The following is a 25,884-nucleotide window of genomic DNA, read 5'->3' on the forward strand; positions in this document are numbered from 1 at the left end:
GGCAAGGGAATGCACAATAAATGGGAGGATACTGAGAAATGTAGAGAAATAGAGGGACCTTTGTGTGCATGTTCACAGATCTCTAAAGCAAATAAGGTGGTTAATAAGGCAAACTGGACTACTTTCATTTATTAGCCGATGCATAGAATATAGAGCAGGGAGATTATGCTAGAATTGTATAACACTAGTTAGGCTGCAGTTAGAGTACTGCATACAGTTCTGGTCACTGCATTATAGGAAGGATGTGATCGCAATAGAGAGGGTACAGAGGAGATTTACAAGGATGTTGCCAAGACTGTGGAATTTTAGCTATGAGAAAAGATTGGATAGCCATTGGGCTGTTTTCTTTGGAACAGAGGCAGCGGAGGGGAAATTTAATTGAGGTGTATTAAATTATGAGGGGCCTAGATGCAGTGAATAGGAAGGGCCTATATCCCTTAGCAGAAAAGGTTAATAATCAGGCGCATGGATTTAAAGTAATTGCTAGAATGATTAGAGAGATGCTGAATAGAAATCTTTTCACCCAGAAGTGGAGGAGGTCTGGAACTCAATGCCTGAAAGGGTTGTAGTGGCAGAAACCCTCACTGCTTTTAAAAAGTGCTTGGAAAAGTTTTTGAAGTGCTGTAACCTACAAGGCTGCGGACAAGAGCTAGGAAAAGGGATTAGGCTTTTTGGCCAATACAGATATTCTGGGCTGAATAGCCTCCTTCAGTGCTGTAAACTTCTATGATTCTATGATATAATCTCTCTGGCCCAAAAGGTAACTACTTAAATTGATGCTTCTCATTCCTGAATGCAGTAAATTCTTCTTGGCGATTTAAAAAAGTTCACATTTGAAATTCAAATATGTTTTTCTTTTTCCTTTCTCAATCCAATATTTCTTTCCCTATCTATTCCTAATGTGACATTACTGGACTCAAAACAAAGGCAGAAGCTAGATTTATGCAATTAAAACATGGTTCCTTCTTCAATTCAAACAAAATATACAGAACAAAAGTAAATAAAAATATCTCTTCCCACCATGACAGAAAAACCTGGGAGGCAGTGGCGTAGTGATAATGTCACCAGACAAGTAACCCAGAGCCTCAGGCTAATGCTCTGGGCACATGGGTTCGAATCCCATCACGACAGATGGTGAAATTTTAATTTAATTAATAAATCTGGAATTAAAAAGCGAGTCTAGTAGTGACCATGAAACCATTGTCGATTGTTGTAAAAAAAAAAAACATCTAGTTCACTAATGTTCTTTAGGTAAGGAAACCTGTTGTCCTTACCTGATCCGGCCTATATGTGACTCCAGACCCACAGACTCTTAAATGCCCTCTGAAATGGCCGAACATGCCACTCAGTTATATCAAAGTCTAACAAATGGAATGAAACCAGATGGACCACCTGGCATCAACCTAGGCACTGGAAACGACAACAGCAAACTCAGGCCTGTTGACCCAGCAAAGTCTTCCTCACTAACATCTGGGGGCTTGTGCCAAAATTGGGACAGCTGTCCAACAGACTCGTCAAGCAACAGCCGAACATGGTCATATCACAGAATCCTATTTTAGACACCACCATTACCACTCCCGGATATGTCCTGTCCCACCGCAGGACAGACCAATCAGAGGTGGCGGCACAGTGGTATACAGTAGGGAGGGAGTTGCCCTGGGAGTCCTCAACATTGACTCCAGACTCCACAAAGTCTCATGGCATCAGGTTAAACATGGGCAAGGAAACCACCTGCTGATTACCACCTACCACCCCCGCCCCTCAGCTGATCAATCAGTGCTACTCCATACACCAATTGGAAGAAGCACGGAGGGTAGCAAGGGCACAAAATGTAATCTGGGTGGGGAACCTGAATGTCCATCACCAAGAGTGGATCAGTAACACCACTAATGACCGAGCCGACCGAGTCCTAAAGGACATAGCTGCTAGACTGCGTCTGTAGCAGGTGGTGAACTAACCAACAAAAGGGAGAATCCTACTTGACCTCATCCTCATTAATACCTGTCGCAGATGCATCTGTCCATGACAGTATTGGTAGGAGTGATCACCGCGCAGTCCTTGTGGAGACAAAGTCCCATCTTCACATCGGCGGTACCCACCATCGTGTTGTGTGGCACTACCACCGTGCTAAATGGGATAGATTTCCAACAGATCTAGCAACTCAAAACTGGGCATCCATGAGGCACTGTGGGCCATCAGCAGCAGCAGAACTGTATTCAACCACAATCTGTAACTTCATAACCAGGCATAACTCCCACTCTACCATTACCAGCAAGCCAGGGACGAACCCTGGTTCAATAAGAGTGCAGGAGGGCATGCCAGGCGCAGCACCAGGCATACCTCAAAATGAGGCGTCAACCTGGTGAAGCTACAACACAGGACTACTTGCATGCCAAGCAGCAAAAGCAGCATGCAGTAGACAGGGCTAAGTGATCCCACAACCAACGAATCAGATCTAAGCTCTGCAATACTGCCCATCCAGTTGCAAATGGTGGTGGACAATTAAATAAATAACTGGAGGAGGTGACTCCACAAATATCCCCATCCTCAATGATGGGGGATCCCAGCACATCAATGCAAAAGACAAAGCTGAAGCATTTGCATCCATCTTCAGCCAGAAGTGCCGAATGGATGATCCATCTCAGCCTCCTCCTGAGGTCCACAGCCTCTCAGATGCCAGTCTTCAGCCAATCTGATTCACTCCATGTGATATCGAGAAACGGCTGAAGGCACTGGATACTGCAAAGGCGATGGGCCCTGACAACATTCCAGCAATAGTACAGGTGTGCTATAGAACTATCCACGCCTCTAGCAAAGATGTTCCAGTACAACTACAACACTGGCATCGATTCGGCAATATGGAAAACTGCCCAGTTATGTCCTGTGCACAAAAAGCAGGACAAATCCAACCAGGCCAATTACCGCCCCATCAGTCTACCCCTGATCGTCAGCAAAGTGATGGAAGATGCCGTCGACAGTGCTATCAAGTGGCACTTGCTCAGCAATGACTTGCTCAGTGACGCTCAGTTTGGTTTCAGCCAGTATCACTCAACTCCTGACCTCATTACAGCCTTGGTTCAAACATGGACAAAAGAATTGAATGCCAGAGGTGAGGTGAGAGTTACTGCCCTTGACATCAAGGCAGCATTTGACCGAGCGTGACATCAAGGAGTCCTAGCAAAACTGGAGTCAATGGGAATCGGGGGAAAACTCTCCTCTGGTCACACCTAGCACAAGGAAGATGGTTGTGGTTGTTGGAGGTCAATCATCTCAGTCCCAGACCATCATTGCAGGAGCTCCACAGGGTAATGTCCTAGGCCCAACCATCTTCAGCTGCTTCATCAATGACCTCTCCTCCATCATAAGGTCAGAAGTAGAGATGATCGCTGATGATTTTACGATCTTCAGTGCCATTCGCGACTCCCCAGATACTGAAGCAGCCCATGTACATATGCAGCAAGACATGGACAACATCCAGGCTTGGGCTGATAAGTGGCAGGCAATGACCATCTCAAACAAGTCACTAGTCTCATTTTACCACTGATCTTATCTCTCTAACATTGTAAATGTAAAGAATGTAAAATTTTAAAAATAATGTTAAAAAAGGTATGAAACTGATGGAAATTCATAAGGATGATTTTGAATGGTCCAGGAAGGGTAAAATCATGTCCCTTTGATGTTCAATGACATTACCATTGCAGAATCCTCCACTATCAACATCCTGGCGATCACCATTGACTGGAAACTGAACTGGACAAACCGCATAAATGATGTGGTCACAAGAACAGGTCGGAAACTGGGAATTCTGCAGTGAGCATCTCATCCCCTGTCTCTCCATGCCTGTCCACCATCTACAAGGCACAAGTCAGGAGGGTGATGGAATATTCTCCACTTGCCTGAATGGGTGCACCACCAGCACTTAAGAAGCTCGACACCATCCAGGACAAAGCAGCCCGCTTGATTGGCACCCCTCCACCACCTTCAACATTCATTCCCTCCACCACCAACGCACAGTGGTAGCAGTGTGTACTGTATACAAGATGCACTACAGCAACTCACCAAGGCTCCTTCGACAGCACCTTCCAACCCTCAACCTCTACCACCTAGAAGGACAAGGACAGCAGTTGCATGGGAGTTCCAGCGCCTGCAAGTTCCCCTCCAAGTCACACACCACCCTGACATGGAAATATATCACTGTTCCTTCACCGCTGCTGGGTCCAAATCTTAGAACTCCCTTCCTAACAGCACTGTGGGTGTCCCTATAGGGTCAGAGGTATACAGCACAGAAACTTGACCCTTAGCCTTGTATGCTATGGCGTTTCAAGTGCTCATCTAAATACTTCTTAAATGTTGTGAGGGTTCCTGCCTCTACCACCTCTGCAGGCAGTGCGTTCCAGATTCCAACCACCCTCTGGGTGAAATTTTTTTTTCTCAACTCCCCTCTAAACCTCCTGCCCCTTACCTTAAATCTATGCCCCCTGGTTATTGATCCCTCCGCTAAGGGAAAAGGTTTCTTCCTATCTACCCCATCTATGCCCTCATAATTTTGTATACCTCAATCAGGTCCCCCCTCAACCTTCTCTGCTCTAAGGAAAACAACCCTAGCCTATCCAGTCTCTCTTCATAGCTGAAATACTCCAGCCCATGCAACATCCTGGTGAATCTCCTCTGCACCCTCTCCAGTGCAATCACATCCTTCCTATAGTGTGGTGACTAGAAGGACACCTCAAGGACTCGCAGCGGTTCAAGAAGGCAGCTCACCACCACTTTCTCGAGGGCAATAAACGCTGGCCCAGCCAGCAACGCCCACATCCTACAAATGAATAAAAAAGCTTTGTTGTGAATTCAAAGCTTTGTTTGAAAATTATACCCCTGCAAGTTAGGATCTGTTAATTGCATAACATTATAAACTGGTTTCTCAAGACAATATAACAATTAATGACTCAAATTTAGATCTGAAAAGTCAGGTCATCCACACAAAATGAACTCTGCCTAAGTAGCAATCAGTTTATAACATACTTCCTCTGAACTATTGTATGCATAGAAAAATCAACCGCTAAATTCTAACAGTATCCTACAATAATACATCAATTTATTTGCAAACCGACAATGCTCAAAAGCTACTTTGCTAAATTTAATGGTTAGCAATTTTAAACAAAATTTAAGCTGAACTACATTGTCTTTGGTTATAAAACACCTTGGACTGGATTTTACCAAGCTCATGACATCAGGCTCCGTAGTGGAGGGGGCCAGAATATGGGATGGCAATGGTCTGCCACGCAGGCTGACGCCGGAGGGCCAGCTGAAGCCTCCTGGTGGCGGCAAGGCTCCGTGGTGCCCCCCCCCCACCACTTGGCGACGGGACCTGAATTTCAATATTTAAATCAATAAAATGAATACATTTAAATAAACTTATGTTCCATCTTCTGGGCCTGCCGTGATCCTCAGTGTGGCGGCTGTTACTCCTGCACCTTCAATTCCCCATCTGGGCAAAGCCAGCATAACACTGGTGGGAGGTGGTAAGATTTTCAGTGCTTTGGGGGTTGGGGGGGGGGGGGGGGGGGGGGGGGAGACAGGGTCAAATAAACATAATGGGTGTAGGGGATGGTGGGAAGGGGTGAACTTTAAACTTTGTGCAGTTTGGGGGGGGGGAAGTCAGATTTAAAACGCCAGTGTTTGGGAAGGGCTGTTCCCAGGGACGCACACCGAGATAAACATCAATTGCTGCTGGAGGACCATCAATTCGGTGAAAGACGCTCTTTGGTCTGCCCAAAACTTGATGGTCTTCTAGCGCAAAGACTGGCCCACAACCAAGTGTTGTAGACTGGCACATTCCAAGGTCCAGGGCAATGTGCTGAGGGACGCACTAAAGCTTGGGGCAGCCGCCGCAAAGGCTCAATGGAGAAAGACCACTGGTGTAAGGTCCTTCCACCATAGTGAACTGAGGAGCTGGACACAGGGACCCAGGAACAGCTGTATACACAGAATATGGTTTAGCTGTAAAATGTAGATGGCATGTAAAATGGAATGGAAGGGTTGTGAGGCAACTCACTCCTATATTGAAGAAAACTGATTTCATTTACACTTTTTGGAAGGTCAACTTGGTGCTGTTTTGAACTGTTTTGTAATTTTTTTTTTTATACAGATTTTTATGAATACAGTATATTTTTCAGTAAAAAAGTGTTTGGGAGGGGAGGGCAAATAGTTAATGTAATTGTTATTGGGGGGTGGCAAAGGGGTATTGGAAATTTATTGGATAAACTTTGGGGGGTGGGGGGGGGGGGGTGGGGAATATTGCTTTAAAAATTCAAAATGACTGGCAGGGCTGGCTACCCTTTAAAACAGTGCCACCGCCTGTGCACAGGCAGCTGATGACTTTGCCAGGGACGGACAGCCCACCCCTCCATGTGATTTTGGTGGGGGAAGAGGGGGGGGAAAAAGAGAAACGGGCCGCCCCGGCTATTTAAATGAGCCGCCACACGCAAGATTGCAGTGGCTCATTGGCATGAGGCCCAATGCCAAGATGGACCATGGGCCCTTAAAATCCAGCCCCTTTATTTTAAACTTCTCATCCTTGCTCCATGGCCTTACCTCTCTCCATTTCTGTAATCACCTCCAACCCTCAGATATCTGCCTTTCTCCAGTTCTAGCCTCTTGAGCATCCCTGATATTAATCCCTTCACCACTGACAGCCGTGTCTTCAACTACCAAGGCCCTAAGCTCTGGAACTCCCCATCAAAATGTCTTCTCCTGTCTTTTCTTTCGTCCTTCAAAACACTTTTGAAAACCTAACTCTTTGACCAAGCTTTTGGTCATCTGCCCATATAGCTCATGTGACTCAGCGTCAAATTTTGTTCGATAACGCTCCTGCGAAACGCCTCGGGATATTTTACCACGTTAAAGATGTGATATAAATACAAGCTGTTGTTCTTGTTGTTTCCGAAATTCTATTTTATTAGTCAACTGAGAGCATTGCAGATAACATGTGTGCCCACTTGCACATGTCAATGAATTATCAGGTATGGTATGCTTCTTGTGATGAGCCAAAATACATCCAGAGTCCCAATGCTCTAATGAAGGGAAGAAGTTGAATTTAATTATCTATATCCTAACTCTCACCAAATTCCATTCATCCATCATCCTTGTACTCACTGACCTACACTGGCTCCCAGTTAAACTACTCCTCCATTTTAAAATTCTCATCCCTGTTTTTCAACTCCATCCAGGCCTGGCCCCTCCCTATCTCTATAATCTCCTTCAGCCCTACAATCCTCAGAGATAACTGCGCTCCTCTAATTCCAGCCTCTTGAGCGTCCCCGATTTTAATTGCTCTATCATTGGGCAGCTGTGACTTCAGCTGCCTAGGCCCTAAACTCTGGAATTCCCTCCCTACACCTCTCCAACTTGCTTTCCTCCTTTAAGACACTCCTTAAAACCTAACTCTTTGACCAAGCTTTTGGTCATCTGCCCTAATATCTCCTTTTGTGGCTTGTGTCATGCTCTGTCTTAAAATGCCTCTGTGAAGCACCTTGGGACATTTATTACATGAAAGGGGCTATACAAGTTGGTGTTGTTGTCGTATCTCAACTGGATGAGAAAAATGACTTCTGGAAGCCAGTTTTAACATGAAACTGATATAAAATAAATGAGTTTCAGCTTTGAAAAGGATGCAAGAGGCAGTAGAAAATAAAACAACTTGCACATTAAATAAAATCCAATCAGATTTAAAAAAAATAAAATGAGAGAATATATTTGAAAATGTAAACATATTAGGACAGTTCGAGAGAGCAAGATACAGTAATTGGATTATTCAGCTTTGCCTGCAGCTTTTTCATACTATTAAAATAAATCTCCCAGCTCCTCAGCAACACGATAAACAGCATTATTCTTGAATATCTGTATGAAGTGAAGTTTTAAAAATGTGGGCTCATGGCTACAAAATTGCCTATAAATGTTAAGTATTCTTGGTTCTTATACGAACATACAAATTAGGAGCAGAAGTAGGCCATTTGGCCCCTCGAGCCTGCTCCACCATTCAATAAGATTATGGCTGATCGGTGTGTCTCGAATTCCACTCTCCCATCTACCCCCAATAACCTTTGATTCCTTTAGTTTAGTTTAGTTTAGTTTAGAGATACAGCACTGAAACAGGCCCTTCGGCCCACCGAGTCTGTGCCGACCATCAACCACCCATTTATACTAATCCTACACTAATTCCATATTCCTACCACATCCCCACCTGTCCCTATATTCCCCTACCACCTACCTATACTAGGGGCAATTTATAATGGCCAATAATGTCTAAGAAGAATCTATCTAGCTCCACCTTAAAAATATTCAATAACCCTGCCTCCACTACCTTCTGAGGCAGAGAATAGGTAGGTGGTAGGGAAATATAGGGACAGGTGGGGATGTGGTAGGAATATGGAATTAGTGTAGGATTAGTATAAATGGGTGGTTGATGGTCGGCACAGAATTGGTGGGCCGAAGGGCCTGTTTCAGTGCTGTATCTCTAAACTAAACTAAACTAATTCCAAAGTCGCACAACCCTCAGAGAAAAAAATTCTTCCCATCTCTGTCCTAAAAGGGCGACCCCTAATTTTAAAACAATGCCCCCTAGTTCTGGACTCACCCACAAGAGGAAACATCCTTTCAACATCCACCTTGTCAAGACCGTTCAGGATATTATATACTTCAATCAAGTCTCCCTTCACTCTTCTAAACTCCAGTGAAAATAATATCAGTCTGTCCAACCTTTCCTCATAAGACAACACGCTCATTCCAGGTATCATATTGTATGTCAGTTTTTTTAAAAACAATTATTTTAAAACCACATTTGAATATGTGAAGGAAATACAACAGAAATGCAAGATCAATCTTTACAGTCATGAATGGCTTAGGATCTGTAGCTATTTTCATAAACAAAGGCATTGTATGTAACATTAAGAATGTTGCAATAAATAGTACAAGTAGAATGCCTTCGTAAATATTCTGCTGGCAATAGCTGCTATTCCAGTGATAAGCAGAAATACAAATTAGAATGCATTGTATCACCTGCAAGAGAATAAACTGGAACTAAGATAGACTGGGGCAGTGCTGTAAACCTGTGGACTTTGCTCTTGAAGTAAATATTTCAAACACTCCCTGAAAGGGTGGAAAATAGCCATGTCAGTTACTAGCTTGCTACTGCAAACATGGTGCATTTCTGCACTTCACTGCTGCTTCAGTCATCTTTAATTATCTGAATAAGTTATGTCGATATCATTTTATTGATATAGCCACAACATAATAGTGTTATGCTGATTAGCTGCTGGCACAAATCCCAACATGGGATTATGATCAGTGACAATAACATAGACCTGGTTCAAAGAAGGGAAGGACTGGGAACTTAATATCCCTGGTTACAAGGTATTCAGGAAAGATAGGGAAGGAAATAAAAAAAAGAGTAGGGGAAAGTGGTTTGACATTACTGATCAAACCATTATAGCACTGGAAAGGGATGATGTAGCTGAGGGGTCAAAGGTGGAGTCTGTTTGGTTAGAACTGAAGAACAGTGGAGCTATTAGGCGACTGGGAGTAGACAATAGCCACCAAAAAGGGGGAAGGAGATAGAGGAGCAGATATGCAGGCAAAGTACAGAAAGATGCAAGAACGACAGAGTAGTGATAATGCAGGACTTCAATTATCTGATATAGACTGGGATAGCAACAATGTAAAGGGCAAAGAGGTGTCGTTATTCCTGAAATGTGTTCAAGAATACTTTGTTTTTCCAGCCCAATAAGGAAGGAAGCAATTTTGGATCTAGTTCTGGGGGATGAAGTGGGGCAAGTGAAGCATGTTTTTCTAAGACAGCATTTAGGGAACAGTGATCGTATCATCAGGTTTAGAATAATTATGCCTTTCATGCAGCAGCTTTTTCGGGAGCAGAGAGTGCGAGCGAGTGAGCAGCTGGGAAGGTCAGTTTAAAGTAAACTTAATTTCTTTTTGTTTTCGGCGGAGACCAGGGGGCTGCTGGGTAAATAAAACCCTATATATTTGGGCCGTTTAAAATAACTTGCCTTTCATTGCAGCAGCTTTTTCGGGAGCAGAGAGTGCGAGCGAGTGAGCAGCTGGGGAAGGTCAGTTTAAAGTAAACTTAATTTCTTTTTGTTTTCGGCGGAGACCAGGGGGCTGCTGGGTAAGTAAAACCCTATATATTTGGGCCGTTTCTGAACCTGAGACACTACACCTGTAGTGTCTCCCACCCGCCCTCCTCCTCTAACCAAAAAAAAAGGACTCGGTGGTGTGCAGATAAGGTAAGGCTTTTTCGATTTCTCTTTATTTTTTTATCGTGTGATTGGTTAAAAACTTTTCGTTCCTTTTTCATTTAACTAAGTTTAAGCTTAAGATTAAAAATGGCAGGAGATCTCAGACCCGTGACATGCTCCTCTTGCTCAATGTGGGAGCTCAGGGACATGGCTGATGTCCCTGACTCCTTCACGTGCAGGAAGTGTGTCCAGCTGCAGCTCTGGTTAGACCGCATGACGGCTCGAGCTGCGGATGGACTCACTTTGGAGCATCCGCGATGCTGAGGAGGTAGTGGATAGCACGTTTAGCGAATTGGTCACACCACAGATTAGGATTGCTGAGGGAGAAAGGGAATGGGTGACCAAAAGGCAGAGAAAGAGCAGGAAGGCAGCGCAGGTGTCCCCTGCGGTCATCTCCCTCCACAACAGGTATACCGTTTTGGATACTGTTGAGGGAGATGGCTCACCAGGGGAAGGCAGCAGTAGCCAGGTTCATGGCACCGTGGCTGGCTCTGCTGTTCAGAAGGGCGGGAAAAATAGTGGAAGGGCTATAGTCATAGGGGAATCGATTGTAAGGGGAGTAGATAGGCGGTTCTGTGGTCGAAAACGAGACTGCCGAATGGTATGTTGCCTCCCAGGTGCACGGGTCAGGGATGTCTCAGATCGGCTGCAGAACATTCTGAATGGGGAGGGTGAACAGCCAGTTGTCGTTGTGCACATAGGCACCAATGATATCGGTAAAAAACAGGATGAGGTCCTACAAGCAGAATTTAGGGAGTTAGGAGCCAAGTTAAAAAGTAGGACCTCAGAGGTAGTAATCTCAGGATTGCTACCAGTGCCACGTGATAGTCAGAATAGAAATGAAAGAATAGTCAGGATGAATGCGTGGCTTGAGAGATGGTGCAGGAGGGAGGGGTTCAGATTTTTGGGACATTGGGACCGGTTCTGGGGGAGGTGGGACTATTACAAATTGGACGGTCTACACCTGGGCAGGACTGGAACCAATGTCCTTGGGGGTGCTTTTGCTAACGCTGTTGGGGAGGGTTTAAACTAATGTGGCAGGGCGATGGGAACCAAATGAGGTCAGTGGAGAGTAAGGAGGTAGTAACTAAAGCCTGTAAGGAACTAGATAATGAAGTCAGCGTGACTAAGGGAAAGAGTAGGCAGGGAGCAGATGATGAAAGCAAAGGGACTGGTGGTCTGAGGTATATTTGTTTTAATGCAAGAAGTGTAGTAGGTAAGGCAGATGAACTTAGGGCTTGGATTAGTACCTGGGAGTATGATGTTATTACTATTACTGAGACTTGGTTAAGGGAAGGGCATGATTGGCAACTAAATATCCCAGGATACCGATGCTTCAGGCAGGATAGAGAGGGAGGTAAAAGGGGTGGAGGAGTTGCATTACTGGTCAAAGAGGATATCACAGCTGTGCTGAAGGAAGGCACTATGGAGGACTCGAGCTGTGAGGCAATATGGGCAGAACTCAGAAATAGGAAGGGTGCGGTAACAATGTTGGGGCTGTACTACAGGCCTCCCAACAGTGAGCGTGAGATAGAGGTACAAATATGTAAACAGATTATGGAAAGATGTAGGAGCAACAGGGTGGTGGTGATAGGAGATTTTAATTTTCCCAACATTGACTGGGATTCACTTAGTGTTAGAGGTCTAGATGGAGCAGAATTTGTAAGGAGCATCCAGGAGGGTTTTCCAGAGCAGTATGTAAATAGTCCAACTCGGGAAGGGGCCATACTGGACTTGGTGTTGGGGAATGAGCCGGGCCAGGTGGTTGATGTTTCAGTAGGGGACTACTTTGGGAATAGTGATCACAATTCCGTAAGTTTTAGAATACTCATGGACAAAGACGAGAGTGGTCCTAAAGGAAGAGTGCTAAATTGGGGGAAGGCCAACTATACCAAAATTCGGCAGGAGCTGGGGAATGTAGATTGGGAGCAGCTGTTTGAAGGTAAATCCACATTTGATATGTGGGAGGCTTTTAAAGAGAGGTTGATTAGCGTGCAGGAGAGACATGTTCCTGTGAAAATGAGGGGTAGAAATGGCCAGATTAGGGAACCATGGATGACAGGTGAAATTGTGAGACTAGCTAAGAGGAAAAAGGTCTAGGCGGCTGAAGAAAGACGAAGCTTTGAAAGAATATCGGGATTGTAGGCGCAATCTGAAACGAGGAATTAAGAGGGCTAAAAGGGGTCATGAGATATCTTTAGCTAACAGGGTTAAGGAAAATCCCAAAGCCTTTTATTCATATATAAGGAGCAAGAGAGTAACTAGAGAAAGGATTGGCCCACTCAAGGACAAAGGAGGAAAGTTATGCGTGGAGTCAGAGAAAATGGGTGAGATTCTAAATGAGTACTTTGCATCGGTATTCACCGAGGAGAGGGACATGACGGATGTTGAGGTTAGGGACAAAAGTTTGATTACTCTAGGTCAAGTCGGCATAAGGAGGGAGGAAGTGTTGGGTATTCTAAAAGGCATTAAGGTGGACAAGTCCCCAGGTCCGGATGGGATCTATCCCAGGTTACTGTGGGAAGCGAGAGAGGAAATAGTTGGGGCCTTAACAGATATCTTTGCAACATCCTTAAACACGGGTGAGGTCCCGGAGGACTGGAGAATTGCTAATGTTGTCCCCTTGTTTAAGAAGGGTAGCAGGGATAATCCAGGTAATTATAGACCGGTGAGCCTGACGTCAGTGGTAGGGAAGCTGCTGGAGAAGATACTGAGGGATAGGATCTATTCCCATTTGGAAGAAAATGGGCTTATCAGTGATAGGCAACATGGTTTTGTGCAGGGAAGGTCATGTCTTACCAACTTAATAGAATTCTTTGAGGAAGTGACAAAGTTGATTGATGAGGGAAGGGCTGTAGATGTCATATACATGGACTTCAGTAAGGCGTTTGATAAGGTTCCCCATTGTAGGCTGATGGAGAAAGTGAAGGCGCATGGGGTCCAAGGTGTACTCGCTAGATGGATAAAGAACTGGCTGGGCAACAGGAGACAGAGAGTAGCAGTGGAAGGGAGTTTCTCAAAATGGAGAAGTGTAACCAGTGGTGTTCCACAGGGATCGGTGCTGGGACCACTGTTGTTTGTGATATACATAAATGATTTGGAGGAAAGTATAGGTGGTCTGATTAGCAAGTTTGCAGACAACACTAAGATTGGTGGAGTAGCAGATAGTGAAGGGGACTGTCAGAGAATACAGCAGAATATAGATAGACTGGAGAGTTGGGCAGAGAAATGGCAGATGGAGTTCAATCAGGGCAAATGCGAGGTGATGCATTTTGGAAGATCCAATTCAAGAGTGAACTATACAGTAAATGGAAAAGTCCTGGGGAAAATTGATGTACAGAGAGATTTGGGTGTTCAGGTCCATTGATCCCTGAAGGTGGCAACGCAGGTCAATAGAGTGGTCAAGAAGGCATATGGCATGCTTTCCTTCATCGGACGGGGTATTGAGTACAAGAGTTGGCAGGTCATGTTACAGTTGTATAGGACTTTGTTTCAGCCACATTTGGAATACTGCGTGCAGTTCTGGTTGCCACATTACCAAAAGGATGTAGATGCTTTGGAGAGGGTGCAGAGGAGGTTCACCAGGAAGTTGCCTGGTATGGAGGGCGTTAGCTATGAAGAGAGGTTGAGTAGATTAGGATTATTTTCATTAGAAAGACGGAGGTTGAGGGGGGACCTGATTGAGGTGTACAAAATCATGAGAGGTGTAGACAGGGTGGATAGCAAGAAGCTTTTTCCCCCAGAGTGGGGGATTCAATTACAAGGGGACACGAGTTCAAAGTGAAAGGGGAAAAGTTTAGGAGGGATATGCGTGGAAATTTCTTTACGAAGAGGGTGGTGGGTGCCTGGAACGCATTGCCAGCGGAGGTGGTAGACGCAGGCACGATAGCGTCTTTTAAGATGTATCTAGACAGATACATGAATGGGCAGGAAGTAAAGAGATACAGACCCTTAGAAAATAGGCGACAGGTTTAGATAGAGGATTTGGATCGGCGTAGGCTTGGAGGGCCGAAGGGCCTGTTCCTGTGCTGTAATTTTCTTTGTTCTTTGTTCTTTTAATTAGCATTAAAATACTTAATTGGGGGAGGGCCAACTTCAGTGAGTTGAAAACGGATCTAGCCCAGGTGGATTGGAATCAAAAATTGGTCAGTAAAATAGTAACCGAATGCCTTCAAAGAAGGGATGGTTTAGGAAGAGTAGATACATTTCCCCGAGTGGGGGAAAGGAAGAGCATCCAAAGCTTGAACTCCATGGATGACTAAAGATATAGAGGTTAAAATGGCATAGAAGGAAGAGGCTCAAGACATTGGAAGGTTCATAACAGTATAAAACAACCTGAATTTAGAAAGTACAGAGGAAATTAAAAAAGGAAATAAGGAAAATGAAACGAGAGCATGAGAATAGATTAATGGCTAACATAAAAGTCTTCTGTAAATACATAAATTGGATAGGATAGTCAAAGGAAAGGTGGGGCCAACTGGGAGCCATAAAGATGATCTTTCTGTGGAGGCAGAGGCATGGCTAAGGTGCTAAATTTGTACTTTGCATCCATCTTCACTAGAGAACAGGATTCTGCTGATGTAGCAGTGAGGAAGGAGGCAACAGTGTTATTGGATAGGAGAAAAATAAATAGAGTATGTACTAAAAAAGTTGGCAGTCCTAAAAGTAGAAAAGTCATCCAGTCTAGATAGGATGCATCCTAGGTTATTGTGGGAAGCAAGGGTGGAAATTGGGGAGGCTCTGGCCTCAATATTTCAATCCTCCTTGAACATGAAGGTGATGGCAGAGAATTGGGGGATTGCAAATGTTACTCCTGTTTAAAAAGGGGGATAGGGATGAAGCTGACAACTATAGGCCATATCTGCTAGACTGGGTATGCGGCAGGTGGTGAGGGAGCCAACAAGAGGGGAAAACATACTTGACCTCGTCCTCACCAATCTGCCTGCCGCAGATGTATCTGTCCATGACATTATTAAAACGAGTGACCACCGCACAGTCCTTGTGGAGACTAAGTCCCGCCTTCACATTGAGAATACCCTCCATCGTGTTGTGTGGCACTACCATCGTGCTAAATGGGACAGATTTCGAACAGATCTAGCAATGCAAAACTGGGCATCCATGAGGCGCTGTGGGCCATCAGCAGCAGAATTGTACTCAACCACAATCTGTAACCTCATGGCCCAGCATATCCCCCACTCTACCATTACCATCAAGCCAGAAGACCAACCCTGGTTCAATAAAGAGTGCAGGACGGCATGCCAGGAACAGCACCAGGCATACCTCAAAATGAGGTGGCAACCTGGTGAAGCTACAACACAGGACTATCTGCATGCCAAACTGCGTAAGCAGCATGCGATAGAGCTAAGCGATCCCATAACCAATGGATCGGATCTAAGCTCTGCAGTCCTGCCACATCCAGCCGTGACTGGTGGTGAACGATTAAACAATTAACTGGAGGAGGTGGCTCCACAAATATCCCCATCCCCAATGATGGGGGACCTCAGCACATCAGTGCGTAAGATAAGGCTGAAGCATTTACAACAATCTTCAGCCAGAAGTGCCAAGTTGATGATCCATCTCGGCCTCCTCCTAAAGTCCCCAGCATCACAGATGACAGACTTCAGCCAATTCGATTCACTCCGTGTGATATCAAGAAACGACTGAAGGCACTGGATACTGCAAAGGCTATGGGCCCTGACAATATTCCGGCAATAGTACTGAAGACCTGTGCTCCAGAACTTGCCGCACCCCTAGCCAAGCTGTTGTAGTACAGCTACAGCACTGGCATCTACCCTGCAATGTGGAAAATTGCCCTGGTATGTCCTGTACACAAAGAGCAGGACAAGTCCAACCCGGCCAATTACCGCCCCATCAGTCTACTCCCAATCATCAGTAAAGTGATGGAAGGTGGCATCAACAGTGCTATCAAGCAGCACTTGCTTGGCAATAACCAGCTCAGTTTGAGTTCCGCCAGGGCCACTCAGCTCCTGACCTCGTTACAGCCTTGGTTCAAACATGGACAAAATAGCTGAACTCCAGAGGTGAGGTGAGAGTGACTGCCCTTGACATCAAGGCAGCATTTGACCGAGTATGGCATCAAGGAGCCCCAGCAAAACTAAGGTCAATGGGAATCAGGAGGAAAACCCTCCGCTGGCTGGAGTCATATCTAGCACAAAGGAAGATGGTTGTGGTTGTTGGAGGCCAATCATCTGAGCTCCAGGACATCACTGCAGGAGTTCCTCAGGGTAGTGTCCTAAGCCCAACCATCTTCAGCTGCTTCATCAATGACCTTCCTTCAATCATAAGGTCAGAAGTGGGGATGTTCGCTGATGATTGCGCAATGTTCAGCACCATTCGTGACTCCTCAGATACTGAAGCAGTCAGTGTAGAAATGCAGCAAGACTTGGACAATATCCAGGCTTGGGCTGATAAGTGACAAATAACATTCACGCCACACAAGTGCCAGGCAATGACCATCTCCAACAAGAGAGAATCTAACCATCTCCCCATGACTTTCAATGGCATTACCATCGCTGAATCCTCCACGATCAACATCCTAGGGGCTACCATTGACCAGAAACTGAACTGCAGTAGCCATATAAATACCATGGCTACAAGAGCAGGTCAAAGGCTCGGAATCCTGCGGCGAGTAACTCACCTCCTGACTCCCCAAAGCCTGTCCACCATCTACAAGGCACAAGTTAGGAGTGTGATGGAATACTCTCCACTTGCCTGGATGGGTGCAGCTCCAACAACACTCAAGAAGCTCGACACCATCCAGGACAAAGCAGCCCGCTTGATTGGCACCCCATCTACAAACATTCACTCCCTCCACCACCGACGCATAGTGACAGCAGTGTGGACCATCTACAAGATGCACTGCAGCAATGCACCAAGGCTCCTTAGACAGCACCTTCCAAACCCACGACCTCTACCAACCAGAAGGACAAGGGCAGCAAATGCATGGGACCACCACCACCTGCAAGTTCCCCTCCAAGTCACACACCATCCTGACTTGGAACCATATCGCCGTTACTTCACTGTCGCTGGGTCAAAATCCTGGAACTCCCTTCCTAACAGCACTGTGGGTGTACCCTGCAGCGGTTCAAGAAGGCAGCTCACCACCACCTTCTCAAAGGCAATAAGGATGGGCAATAAACACTGGCCTGGCCAGCAACGCCCAATTCCCATGAATGAATATAAAAAAAAAAACTGCAGGCCAGTCAGCCTAATGTTAACGGTGGGGAAATGTTTAGAGACAATAATCCTGGACAAAATGAATTGGCATTTAGAAAAGTATGGGCTAGTAAATGAAAGTCAGCATGGATCTGTTAAAGGCAAATCGTGCCTGACTAACTTGATCGTGTTCTTTGATGGAGTAAGAGGGTTGATGAGGGTGGTGAACTGATGCGTTTATGGACTTTCAGAAGGCATTCGAGAAAGTACCACATAATAAACTTGTGAGCAAAATTGAAGCCTATGGGATTAAAGGGCCAATGGCAACATGGGATACAAAATTGGCAAAAGGACAGAAAGCAGAGGATAGTGGTGAACATCAATTCACGACCCTCATCAACCCTCTGTTTCTCCTTTAAAGAACACAATCAAGTTAGTGATGCTAGAGTTTATGTTGCAAGTGGTATGACCTAGAACTCTCTGCCCACGAGGGTGGTGGAAGTGAAAACAATGATTGCCAAAGGAAATTGGACAGGCTACGGGGGTCAAGTGGGGATGTGGGACTGACTGGACTGCTCCGCGGAGAGCTTGCATGGACTTGATGGACAGAGTGGCCTTCCTCTGCGCCATAAATGACACTCTGACTCTATTTACAATGGAAACTTCTCACTGCAATGACACCCCATCAGCGTTGGTACAACAGCAATACCTTTGCAAAGTGTGCAATTACAGTACAGCATGTCTAATTAGAAATATCCATACTAAAAGTTAACACTGCACTTTATTAGGAAAAAGTTGACTGGAAGTGTATGTAGATACAAGGTTTAAAATACATTATAAATTTGAAAAAAAGTCAGAAGACAAATTTCAAATTATTTACTTTTATTTTTAAACAGAGCTGTGTGCTGTGATTAAAACTTACAAATTTCAGTTTTTAAAAAAAAAGAGATACAGCACTGAAACAGGCCCTTCGGCCCACCGAGTCTGTGCCAACCATCAACCACCCATTTATACTAATCCTACACGAATTCCATATTCCTACCACATCCCCACCTATCCCTATATTTCCCTACCACCTACCTATACTAGGGGCAATTGCTAATGGCCAATTTACCTATCAACCTGCAAGTCTTTGGCATATGGGAGGAAACCGGAGCACCCGGAGGAAACCCACGCAGACACAGGGAGAACTTGCAAACTCCACACAGGCAGTACCCAGAATTGAACCCGGGTCGCTGGAGCTGTGAGGCTGCGGTGCTAACCACTGCGCCACCACTGTTAATCTTGGTTTTAGTCACATTTAATTACACAATTACTGCAGCCATCTCAGTTTTTCTTTAAATCACTCAAAAAAACTCAACATAAAATTCCTATTTTCCTATTTCTAGAAAAGCAACATAAAATTGCAACCTGATCAGGAAAACGCATATTCAGATGACTCAGGCTGAGATACCTGAGCAGGCACTGAGTTAGGCTGTGACAGACTCCAGTTTTAAGGTCCCAGGAGACAGCCATTCTGACCAGGGTGAACTTGTGGGAACAGCGGGCCAGCCTCACGCGTTGCTTGGCAGTTACTTTTGAGCCAATCCTCCCACCGGAGGATTGCATTCTCCTACCTTATTCACATTGGACATCTCCAATTTTTGCCAGGTCTCTTCCAATTGGACAAATGACATCCAAGTGTTGCCACTAGGCAGAGCAGCAAACATCTTATGCACATCCTTCCTCTCCCATCACAGGCCTGGTCTCCCCATAACAAGCACATTTCTGAAGAATACAAGTAGTTCTCACTGTTTCTTTAAATCCTGCTCAAGATGCATTGTGCTGTCTCTCCCCACTGAGTTCACTGCCTTCCCATCCTCCCTTGATATCTCCCACTCATAATTCAAGACTAGCTCCCTGACCTTGTCATCAATGTCCCTTCTAATTTTTTTCTACATGGCCGCTCCCACATGCGTTATCTTCGGAAGACAATTTGAGAGTGGCCTGTGCAGTACCTTTTGGGTTGCTGTGCTACCACGCACACATGCAACTTGGAGGAAACATTGCTTGCAATCCCAAGTAGCCTTGCTATTCCCATCCTGTCAATTACAGATAAGGCCGCTTCTGATCAGTTCCTTGTATTGCTCTCCATCCACATTCCCCCTCCCAACCTCACTTCAGCGTCCGCCATTGGAAAAAAAAACCTCTTTCCCCCCCAAATCACTTAGAATTTTGCTTTCAAATTTGTAAATGTCTAGATTTCGGCCCGCCATTTACCACAATACATCCGCAGCTACTGATTAGTTAAATCATACCTCAACTATATGTTTGATACTAACATACGAATTAGTTTAGAGATACAGCACTGAAACAGGCCCTTCGGCCCACCGAGTCTGTGCCGACCATCAACCACCCACTTATACTAATCCTACACTAATCCCATATTCCTACCATATCCCCACCTGTCCCTATATTCCCCTACCACCTACCTATACTAGGGGCAATTTATAATGGCCAATTAACCTATCAACCTGCAAGTCTTTGGCATGTGGGAGGAAACCGGAGCACCCGGAGGAAACCCACGCAGACACAGGGAGAACTTGCAAACTCCACACAGGCAGTACCCAGAATTGAACCCGGGTCGCTGGAGCTGTGAGGCGGCAGTGCTAACCACTGCGCCGCCCCAGGGTGGTTGGGGTAGTGGGAGCGGGTGGTTGGAATCTGGAACACACTGTCTGAAGGGGTGGTAGAGGCAGGAGCCCTCACTACATTTAAGAAGTATTTAGATGAGCACTTGAAACGCCATGGCATGCAAGGCTACAGTTAAAGTGCTGGAAAATGGGATTAGGCCACTCGGCCCTTCGAGCTTTATCCACTATTCAACAAGTTCATGGCTGAACTGATTAGTCCACATTTCCACCTACCCCTGATAACCTTCCACCCTCTTGCTTATCAAGAATCTATCTACCTCTGCTTTATATTCAAAGACTCTGCTTCCACTGCGCCTCTGTCTTAAATGGGCAACCCCTTATATTTAAACAAAGAGTGACCCCTAGTTTGAGATTGTGCCACAAGGGGAAACATCCTTTCCACATTCACCCTGTCAAGATCCCTCAAGATCCTATGCTCTTGTCCCCAATAAAAACATTACTCTCTCTCACCCTTTTACTCCCCCAGTATGGCTCTCATCTCTATTCCCTTAAGTCCAAGGGACACAGACTTGAACATTTATGGCAGAGAACTGGTTTAACCATTCATCACCAGATATGGCTGGACCACATAAAGCACCAGTGCAATTCTCGGCCAAAACTGCTCACTATTCCAGGATCATCCTGGAATGCAAACTCCACTACATATAGTCTTCTTAAACCCCTCTCCCCTGCCTCCTCCACCCACACCTGATAATGTTGCAGCAAGGGAACCAAGGAATCTTGAACCTGAGTGAACAGGACAAGCAACTCTATCTCAATGAACGAGACTGAAGGATTGTGAAATAAACAGTGCAAGGACAGAAGAAAATGTAAACTAGAGTGGGTGAATTCAATGTCAAACCAGGTACAGTGAGAGAAATAAGGAGGAAAAGAACAATTGGATTGAGAGCAAGAAGTGACAGCAAGGTAAAGTTTTTTTTTAAATTTCAAATTCAACATTTTTTGAAGGTTAAACATCAATATCTTAAGGAATGAGTCTCCGTACTTGTAATAGCTCATTTTCAGTGCCATAGAGGCTGATTAGCAATAATTAGCACTTAGTACATCATCAAAAGGCTACTTGTGCTTGAAATGACAATACTTAACTTTCTGTGACGGGTTTAGTTCGTATCTACAGCACAAATACAGCAACTTCATGTCGTTCACTGTATTTCAATGGTGCGGCAGGCAGCAAGATGACATTTTTCTGAAGCTAATGCTGGAATGGCACACCTCAGACAGCAACTTTTGGATATTCGTGTTTTTTTTTTAAAAAACAAACACCAGTGAGTGCCATTAACCTTATTGTGATTTTGACAACAAATACTGTCCCACTATTTGAATGATCTGGCTTGGTTCTTCCGACAAGCTAAACAGCTGGATAGCAATCAATGCACTGTATCGAGTTAAGATGGGACAATTTCAAGGAATGCTGCTAGTTATTAAACTAAAGTGCCCTGACAGAAATAAAAAGAGCTATTATTACCTATTCGCAATTCAATGTTGCTTATTTCAAATGATCTGATAATTCAGCTCTATTTCTTTATTTACTTTGCTTAATTGAAACTACTAGATAATGCAATTTGAGACCAAAAACAACTTTGAATTATAAAGAATGAGATTGTACCAAATTAAAAACAGACACAAATGCTTCATTTTGAGAGGTTTTCAATATTATGAAAAGGTTTGTGGGCATAAGAGAAAAACTATTTTCACTGATTGATGAATTAATAAAGGGGAGGGTTGGGGAAAAGTGCATATCAGAATTAGTACTAGAACCACAAAGCAGAGGTTAGAATTTTTTTTCCATACAATATGGTCACAAATAAAAAATTTGGCCTATTGTGCACTTACCTCCCTTTGCTCTTCCATTGACTGCAAAGCCTTCATCACAGGCCCTCTCTCAAATTATTTTCCCAAATCCTTCTGCATTGCTACATCTTCTCAAACCCACCTCTTCAAGCCAACCTTTGGCCACCTCCTCTAACCTTTGGTTGGTGTCCGTTTCTCCTGCCCTTTTGTGATCTGTCAGTGGATGTTATGCTACATTAAGGGTACTATGTAGGTGCAGTTCGTGGTTGTTATTGTACCTCTGTGTAACATACTTTGCTGTAATTCACTTTTTGAAGGACTCCCAAGCTAACTATTACATAGAGAATAAACCATTTACAAGAAACACCAGAAACATGCATTAACAGAAAAATGGCAATAGAAATGCCATTTTGGGTTCAAGTTCTTGTCAGATGAGTTCCAATGTTTTATTGCATTAACTCAGTAAAGGCTATACAGATGTGTGAAGAAACAGCAGGGCACACTGGACAGTCCTGCTACATTTGGACAAGCTGTAACTAGATTAATGTGTTAAGATATCCGTTTAGTCTTCAATAACAAACCAGTTATGCTTTTAAATCTAATAATTGTATTGTACTTTGCATCAGATGATACATCTTTTTTGGCAACTTGCTTAGAAACAAGTCAATTTAGACCTGACAAGACTGGAGAACTACAAGAGGCATCTACCAGAAAGCAAATGTGCCCTGTAAAATTCAGATCTCTAACATACATCTATGCTCTGCTCAGGGAGCTGGTTAGTAAATCCTAAAACACTTGCAAATCTAAATGTATTTAAAAATACATTTTACTACAGATTTTTTCTCACTTCCACATTCTTGTTTCGAACTGAATTTGTGTTTAACACGCAAGCTATTCCTTCCCAAAAGCATCCACAACACTTGCAACAAACTAAAGGCATGACGAAAAGAATATTCAGAAACCAATACAATAAAAATGCAGATCTGTATTTGAATTAGCTTTGCTAAAATCCATCTTCACTATTTGTGGGGGTAAAATGACTTCTGATGAAAATTATTTCCACAGGTAGTAAAATTGTCACTATGAAACAATTAAGTAAGCTTTTTTGTATGTGTCATTTTCCTCCTTAAATGCTTCTATGATATAATGGCAGAACAAACCTGTCATTTTAATTTATTCAAGAAAATCTGTTTCTGTTCTTACCTATGAAAGGGATAGATGCCAATGAGTCATCTTGTGGGCTTGAACTTGATGCCTGCCTCTGATCACCCAGTCGTTTAATATTTACCTCGCGACGTGCATCATTAGGTAGCCAGCAGGTAGGGTCCGTTACTGTATCTGGTGAATTTACAGCCAAAATGTATGACTGATGCCTTAGTGGTTGTGGTGTTAATTTACTTGCAGCAATTTTTCCCCGCAAAATCACAGTCTCTTTTATGTCTGAAGGTTCCTGCTCTTTATGCCCAGAGGTGAGATCATTTTGTTCTAGACAATTCTCCACACTTAATTTAACTTTTTCTTCTTCTAGTCGACTTTCAGATTTCAGTTTTTCAGATTCCTTACTCTTTTGTCTAACTGATGCATTAGTAACACTAGAGGTAGTAGGGGCCTTTACTATTCTACTTGTCTGCATGAAAGGCTGTACAGATGTTGGTGCAGAACATGAAGCTGATCTTACACCAACAACTACTTCTGTTGGATGTTCAGGCACACTTTCAGCTCTTGTCCTTGGCTCCAAGTGCTGGCCACACAGATTGCTGTGATTTACCATTCTTTGGTCTTTTAATGCATCAATACCAATACTTTGGATAGCAGAAAGAACTGGTGGTGTTGCATAGGAAACAGAGGTGGCTGACAAGGAACTTGGCAGGGTACTTTGAAAGGACATTGGTAAATAAAACTTTTCTTGAGAAGGAGCTAGAGGTTGCTGTCCTGTATAGGTAGACTGGTGATCCCTTGAATGCTGAATAGGCTTTGCATCAGTGGCAGCCTTCCAAATAGGCAGGGGTGGACTAGAACGTGCACTACTTCGAATGCTTGATCTTATCTTTATACCGTCAGTGCTGGGAACATTTGGTGAAAGACTATTGTTCTGGGACTGTGTCGTACCAGTGGTAGATATGAGAGATCCTGGATGCCCAACTTGTCTGACAGGTTGCCGGAATCCTTCACGAAAACTAAGTCTGTTATCTTGTTCATTAATTCCAGCAGTTTGGTTGAAAATTCGCTGTACCCCATCACCAGCTGGATCATGTGAATTCAAAGTTCCAATATCCACAGCGAGACTGCCCAATGTTTCTGCCTGCTTTCCGAGATAATCACATGATTGTGTCCTATGATTTTGTGGTCCAATTACTGGTGATATCAATGCATCCTGTGAAGCACTCCGTGGCCAATTTTTCATTAAAACAGATTCTCCTAATCTTTCCTGAGACACACTACGGTATCTCATTGGTGTAGCTTGGCAAGATCGATCATGTGAAGTGCTCCGGCGTCGTGCTGGAGTTGCAATGCGGATTGGAGCTGCTTGCTGATAATCTGTTGAGTTTTGAACTGCTGCTCTTAAACTATCTAATCTTTCCTGTATTGTCCTACTACCATACATGTGCAAACGTCTATTTTCAGTATACTCTTTGTAAGTTTTGTAATTGCGCCAGTCTATATTCTGATGTAAAGTAACAGCTGTTGAAGGTGTATGATGATTTGTGATTACTGAAGAGTCTGTGGTTCGAGGTGTAGATTTGCTGGAAGTAGCATCTAAATATGATCCATAGATTGTCTGTTTACCAGTATTAGTGGTAGAGGTATTTGTTGTAGTATCTTTTATCCTACCACTTGTAACTTGCTGAACTGTAGTACTGGTCAAAAGAGCCAAAGAAGAAGTGGTCCTCGCTTTAGGTTTCCCAATGGTGTGGTCCGTCAAGCCACACCGTATTTCTTCTGTTCTGTGAGCTGGACTTGAATGATTAATTCTACCAGGTGCAAAATCAGCAACCCTCTCTGAAGGCACAATAACAGTCCTTACTGTTTCATTGCAAACACACACAGCAGTATTAGTTTTTGCAATATCTACTGAAGGTGGAACTTGCACTTCAGCCCGATACCCTCGGTCAGATGTGGCAACTGTCCGTACTGGTCTACTAATTTGCTGCCTCCCTCGACAAGGTTCTAGTGGTGAAACCTCCATGGGCTGAGCCGCGGCTGAAGAGGTGCTAGTCAGTCGCGGGTAACAAACGGGTGGTGGTTCAGGGATATTATGGGCATTGCCAGTATATGGATCATTGCCTTTTAAGTAGGCATCTTGGGAATATGCCTTAAAAAAAGAGATAGACTTCATTATGAAAATACATGTGCAATAATTTATTGAAACAAACAGCTGGAAGACATTATATCATGAAATCCACAAATTATATGGCAAATAGCTACCAAACTGTCTTGGCTTTCCGCTATATAAATTCAAGAACATGAAGCCATGAAAAAGGTCATCATTCTAGTCCCCCCATTGTGAACTCCAACAGAGATGCTCACTTTCCTGAGATATTAAGGCCTCGATATTGACCCACCCCCTCCCTCACTCCATGATGGGCAAAAAGGGGTTAAAAAGTGAAATAAGGTGATCCTAACCTCATAGTCCATGACACCTAATTAACACGTTTAAATCAGGCTCCCACAGTGCAATCGGGAGCCTGATTTGAAATTTACTATTGCTGCACATGTTTCTCAGGGGTGGGAAACTTGACAGTAAGAGGGAGGTGGGAGCTGCTGGTTCCAAAGGTTAGCACTGCTTTCAGCACTCTTAGTGAGCCAGGAAGAGTAGTGCTCCCCTCAGATCCCTCAAGGTAGGCCTTCAGTCTTCCCTGCAAACCCCAAGCACAGCACCAAATGGGGACCTCCCCAGCCTTCCTGATCACTGTCTT

General features: G+C 44.2%; 1 protein-coding gene across 3 annotated transcripts in view; it reads right to left on the minus strand.

The window, feature by feature from the left end:
- LOC137348453 (rho GTPase-activating protein 21-like) overlaps positions 1 to 25,884 on the minus strand; it is a 298,000-nt gene that overhangs the window by 68,195 nt on the left and 203,921 nt on the right. For all 3 annotated transcript variants that reach the window (XM_068013769.1, XM_068013763.1, XM_068013773.1), the window contains one exon: positions 23,171 to 25,280. In XM_068013769.1, coding sequence (XP_067869870.1) covers positions 23,171 to 25,280 — 2,110 coding nt within the window. The remainder of the gene's footprint in view (positions 1 to 23,170; positions 25,281 to 25,884) is intronic.

The sequence above is a fragment of the Heterodontus francisci genome, chromosome 2 (genome assembly GCF_036365525.1).
Source record: "Heterodontus francisci isolate sHetFra1 chromosome 2, sHetFra1.hap1, whole genome shotgun sequence".
Lineage (NCBI taxonomy): Eukaryota > Metazoa > Chordata > Chondrichthyes > Heterodontiformes > Heterodontidae > Heterodontus > Heterodontus francisci.